The sequence below is a fragment of the Sus scrofa genome, chromosome X (genome assembly GCF_054392235.1).
Source record: "Sus scrofa isolate SSC_HxYL_T2T_F1_AM1 chromosome X, Sscrofa_HxYL_maternal_Yorkshire_Landrace_v2.0, whole genome shotgun sequence".
Taxonomy (NCBI): Eukaryota; Metazoa; Chordata; class Mammalia; order Artiodactyla; family Suidae; genus Sus; species Sus scrofa.
Window position 1 is genome coordinate 48,704,383 of NC_139401.1, and position 5,584 is coordinate 48,709,966.

Below are 5,584 nucleotides of genomic sequence, written 5' to 3' on the forward strand. Positions count from 1 at the left end.
CCCCTAGCCTGGCAACCTCCATATGTCGTGGGTGCAGCCCTAAAAAAAAAAAAAGAAAGGAGAGGATTTTACTCAATTTCACTTCCAAAGAGCCAGAGAGTATACTGAATACCTTCTTTTAATCTTCTAAGTTTACCAATGAATTTGTTTACCTCAATCAAAAATAGTAAATTGAGAGGAGTCGAGATGGCAGAATAGAAAAACATGGAGCTCACCTCCTCCCACAAATGCATCAAAAATACATCTGCTTGTGGGACAATTCTCACAGGATACTTTACTGAAGAACCATAGTATATTAGATGAAATAAAACCAACATTTTAATTTTATTCATCAAAAATTCTCTGTATAACAAGCAACCTGGGAAAGGGGAATCTCAACTCAGGGGCAAAGGCAGAAACTTTTGAGGGAGAAGAGGGCCTGGAATCAAGGGTCAAAAGCAGGTAAGTGCTGGGTGGTGGAGTCTTGGGGTGAGGGGGCTTCAAATAACATGACAGTGGTGGGTGGCTCCCAGAACTCTTGGAAACCTCACAGGTAATTGGAGAGCAGGCGGCCCATTCAGCACAGTGGGTAGAAGGTGATTCCTTTTGTGGGCCTTATGAGGATGCTCATGGAAGATTACGGCACAGATGGTGTAGGGGAGGAAGACAAGCTTCCAGAAGAGACAGGGCTCAGGCCATCAAGATCCCACATCAAGGCACACCTAATGCTAGCAGGGCTAGTGGTGGAGGTGGAGCCTGAGCCCAGGCTCCAAAACCGGTGGGAAGAGGGAGAGGAACTCTGGACAGAACACCCAGAGCGGGAGGAGCAGGGGCTCAGGCTAGGAGACCCAGGGGAGGAGGAGCAGCTCATACTACCTGGCCCAGGGAAAAGAGTATAGAACACACCAAGAGAAGAAGATGAGGAGGAACTCATCTGGATAGCAGAATCAGGCTGGGCAGCAAAGCGAAAGACCTCTGGATCAGGTGAGCTTGAGCTGCTCTGGAAGACAAGGCTTCTTAAAGCCAACCCAGAGGAAGAAGGAGGACTCTGAGCAACAGGCCCAGAAGCAGAAGAAGGGCTGCAAGGCGCTGATCTTTGCTGGGCAGTATGGCTGCGGAGGACAGGACCAGGTGTGGAGGCGTGGCTATGGAGAGCAGGGCCTGGCTGTGTGGCACAACTTTGGAGGGTAGGGCCTGACATGATGACACCATGGTGGAGAGCTGGGCCTGGACAAGATGCACTGCTGCAGGGAACACAACCTGGCTGGGCTGCAGGATGACAGAGGACCAGGCCTGGAACAGGTGCACCAAGGCTGTGGAGAGAAGAGCCTGGCTCAGATGCATGACTGTGCAGAGGAGCACATGACCCAAATGTGTGGCTACAGAGAGCAGGACCTGGACTGGCTGCTTGACCACGGGCCTGGTCAAGCAGGACAGGGCCTGGCTGAGTGGTGCGGCCTTGTTGGGCAGAGCCTGGCCTGGCTGCTTGACCACGAAGAGCAGGATCTGGTGCTTTGGCCTGGCTTCGGAGGACAGGGCCTGATCTGGCTGCTTGACTGAGGAGAGCTGGAGCTAATGGAGTGGTGTGACCACGGAGGGCAGGATCTGGCACAGATGCATGGCGACGGCGGTGGCAGCGAGAAGAGCGAGGCTCAGATGCACAAGTAGCAAGAGCATCATCAGACTTGGATGTGTGGCTACGGAGAACAGGGCCTGGCAGAGTGGTGCGGCCTCGTGTGGCAGGGCCTGACCTGGCTGCTTGACCACGAAGAGCAGGACCCGGTGCTTTGGCCTGGCTTCGGAGGGCAGGACCTGGCCTGGCAGCTTGACCACGAAGAGCAGGACCCGGTGCTTTGGCCTGGCTTCGGAGGGCAGGACCTGGCCTGGCAGCTTGACCACGAAGAGCAGGACCCGGTGCTTTGGCCTGGCTTCGGAGGGCAGGACCTGGCCTGGCAGCTTGACCACGAAGAGCAGGACCCGGTGCTTTGGCCTGGCTTCGGAGGGCAGGACCTGGCCTGGCAGCTTGACCACGAAGAGCAGGACCCGGTGCTTTGGCCTGGCTTCGGAGGGCAGGACCTGGTCTGGCAGCTTGACCACGAAGAGCAGGACCCGGTGCTTTGGCCTGGCTTCGGAGGGCAGGACCTGGCCTGGCAGCTTGACCACGAAGAGCAGGACCCGGTGCTTTGGCCTGGCTTCGGAGGGCAGGACCTGGCCTGGCAGCTTGACCACGAAGAGCAGGACCCGGTGCTTTGGCCTGGCTTCGGAGGGCAGGACCTGGTCTGGCAGCTTGACCACGAAGAGCAGGACCCGGTGCTTTGGCCTGGCTTCGGAGGGCAGGACCTGGCGGTGATGCGTTGCTCCACTGAGAAGCCTCAGAATGGCCGCTGCAGCTGCTGGGATTAGACCTCAGAGAAGATGGCGGCAACAGCAAAGGCCACTGGGGCCCGGCAGCCCCGCGAAACAGACTGCGCCGTCGAGGCTTCTGAGCAGGGGCAGCCTCCTCACCGCGGGGCCGCTTCTTCCTGCGGCCCTTCCCTGGGCTCGCGGTCTGAGTGGGACGCCGGCCAGAGCCCCCCGCGGCTTGCCCGATGGTGGCCCCACTCCCAGAAGGCGCGATCTGGACGCCTTGGCCCGTCACAGGCACCACACATCTCAGCTTCACAAGGGAATTCCCGCCCCCTTGGAGGTTGGAGCACCCCCTCTCCTGTACACCTTCCACAGCGGGTGGCCCCGGATCCTCCCTGGCCCCAGAAATGGCGCCGGCGTCAGCCACATCGCAGGACGAGGAACTCACTGTGTCTCCGTGAGGGGCGCCGCCACCCGATGGAGACAGGTCTCTGAAGACTGTGGAGACCATGGCACCGGGATCGAGGTTCTCTATCTCACAGGCATTGCCAGGGACAGAAATGACCCCATTCTTCAGCTCTGTGGGCATTTCACCCTGCTGTGGCTGCTGCTCTTTCTCCCAGCGTGACTGGGTGGCCATAACGCCAGATTCTCCCTCAGAGACCGGAGAGCGTGGCTGCAGACGCTGCCTCACTCGAGCCCAGGACTCCGAGAGTGAGGAGGGTGGGCGGTCCCAGGGGAGTCCTTGCTTCTGATTGGTGAGCTAAGTGTCAGGTGATTCTCATCTCGCGGTAGTTGGCCAATTTGGCTCCATCTAGCGCCAAACAGGAGGGTGTGCTCCACACATCTGGAAACAATGGGGCTGGTCTGCCCCGCCCAACACCCCTCCCCCACGTCCCCACCTAGCCCTGTGATGCTTGATGCCGTGAATTCCCCATTCTTATCCTAGGTGTATATGTATTTCAGAAGAGGGGGATGGGGACAAGGAAGCTGTCTATATAAATAATATGAGTTACCTCAAAGCCTAGTCTTTAGCACCACTCCAGTGGCTCGCCTTCAACCAATGGCTTGAAGGAAGAAGCACACTGGCCCCCAGCCAAGTGTCCCTCTTGGAATCTGGTAAGGACAATGGACCCATGTGTGACCCCAGAGGGGAGAGACTTGGAACACTTCTGGGGCAGCTGCATGACCCCCACATAGCGTCCAGATGGAGAGCAGCCTGAAGTCAAGCAATGGATGGAGTCCACACTGTCTTAGCTCAGAATGTTCGGCATGCTGTCATACACCAGAGGAGGCTTTAGAATTTTCCAGCAAGATACTTATTCCTACCTTGCTCCCTGAACACGGACTGAGGTTTCCAGGGATTAATAATGATGTTGTCCTTAAATATGCATCCCCATTTTGTATGGGCTGCATAGTAATGCACTGATGAATGTACATTAATTTATTTGATCTACTCTCTAGTTTTTGTTAATATAAATATAGTGTGATGTACAGGCTTGAAATTCAATATTTGGACACTAATTTTTAGTCATTATTATGAAAGGGTTAATTTTCAGTACCCAAAACAGAAAAGCAAATATAAGAAAGCTAGCACTGGAAATCTTCACTTGTATGTTGGTAGAAGAGCCATTCATACATATTTCACAGTTTATTTTATTTTATGAAACAGAATCACTTACCAATAGATATTGTTTGATAACCTGCTTTTGGGGTCAAGAAAACACTCTTTTCAAGTCAATAAATAAATTTTTTGTGTGTCTTTTTTGTTGTTGTTGTTGTTGTTGTTGCTATTTCTTGGGCCACTCCCGCGGCACATGGAGGTTCCCAGGCTAGGGGTTGAATCGGAGCTGTAGCCACCGGCCTACGCCAGAGCCACAGCAACGCGGGATCCCAGCCGTGTCTGCAACCTACACCACAGCTCACGGCAACGCCGGATCGTTAACCCACTGAGCAAGGGCAGGGACCGAACCCGCAACCTCATGGTTCCTAGTCGGATTCGTTAACCACTGCGCCACGACGGGAACTCCAATAAACAAATTTTAACAAGGATGTTTTAAGCACAAAATATTCTGTTTATAGAAGAATATTAATATTCCAGTACCAACATTTATATTGTTTCCAACTTTTCACTCTATAACACATCACTGCGAGGCATGTCTTTCTTACTAAAAGTTTTTCCTATCTTCAATCATGTCCTTGTTATGGATGAATTCCCAGAAGAGGAAACTCTTGGTACAGGCCATGAACATTTGTAATTCTTTGACTAAAATATTAGCAAGATGTTCTCCTAAAAGTCAATGTTATAACAATTTTGGCCAAGTGGAATGGGATGTTTACTGGACTAAATGAGCAATTGGAGTGAAACACAATGCAAAATAAAATGGAATGGTATTTGGAGTATTAAATAATATGGAATGGAAAAATGGATTGGAAATGGGATGCAGAATGGGATGAAATGGAGACTGATTGTAGTGGAAAGTGGAATGAAATGGAAAAATGGAATATGGACTTGAATAGGATATGGACAGATAATTGAATGGGATAGTAATATAATGGGAAAATGGATGGAAAAGGGAATGGAAATAAGGGAATGTAGAATAAAAATACATAATGTTGTGTGAGAAAAAGAATGGAATGGAATATACAGTGAGATAAAATATTAAAGAAAATGGGAGTAATCAAAATTAAATAGGGAGGAATCACTGGATGGAACAGAATATGCAATGTCATGAAATCAATGAACTATGAAATATCTATTGATATATTTGACAATTATATATAATAATACAATTCCTCTGATTTTAAAGATAAGATATATATATATAAAACTACAATATTCTCCCAAGGCAACAGAAATAAAAGCAAAAATAAACCAAAGAGGCCTAATCAAACTGACAAGCTCTTGCACAGCAAAGAAAACCATAAAAAACCAAAAAAACAACTTACAGAACGGGAGAAAATAGTTTCAAATGATGCAACTGACAAGGGCTCAATCTCTAAAATATATAAACAATGTATGCAACTCAACAGCAAAAAAGCCAAAAATCCAATTGAAAAATGGGCAAAAGACCTGAATAGACATTTCTCCAAGGAATATATGCAGATGGCCAAGAAGCACATGAAAAAATGCTCAACATCACTGATTATTAGAGAAATTCAAGTCAAAACTACTATGAGGTACCACCTCACACCAGTCAGAACAGCCATCATTAATAAGTCCACAAATAACAAATGCTAGAGGGGGTATGGAGAAAAA

At 49.8% G+C, this 5,584-nt stretch overlaps 1 protein-coding gene across 3 annotated transcripts; it reads right to left on the minus strand.

Annotated features, from left to right (window-relative positions):
- Positions 1-295: 295 nt before the first annotated feature.
- Positions 296-4,905, minus strand: LOC106506965 (uncharacterized). Of its 3 annotated transcripts, none has more exons than XM_085008781.1 (2): positions 1,924-4,905; positions 296-1,725 (listed from the first exon to the last, which is right to left on the minus strand). In XM_085008781.1, the coding sequence occupies exons 1-2, from the start codon at positions 2,963-2,965 to the stop codon at positions 617-619; spliced, it is 2,151 nt and encodes a 716-aa protein (XP_084864907.1). In that variant the 5' UTR covers positions 2,966-4,905; the 3' UTR covers positions 296-616. The 3 variants fall into 3 exon arrangements, with proteins under 3 accessions (XP_084864907.1, XP_084864906.1, XP_013841593.2); XM_085008780.1 differs by having other exon boundaries at positions 296-1,791; positions 1,858-4,905; XM_013986139.3 differs by having other exon boundaries at positions 296-4,905.
- Positions 4,906-5,584: the final 679 nt, after the last annotated feature.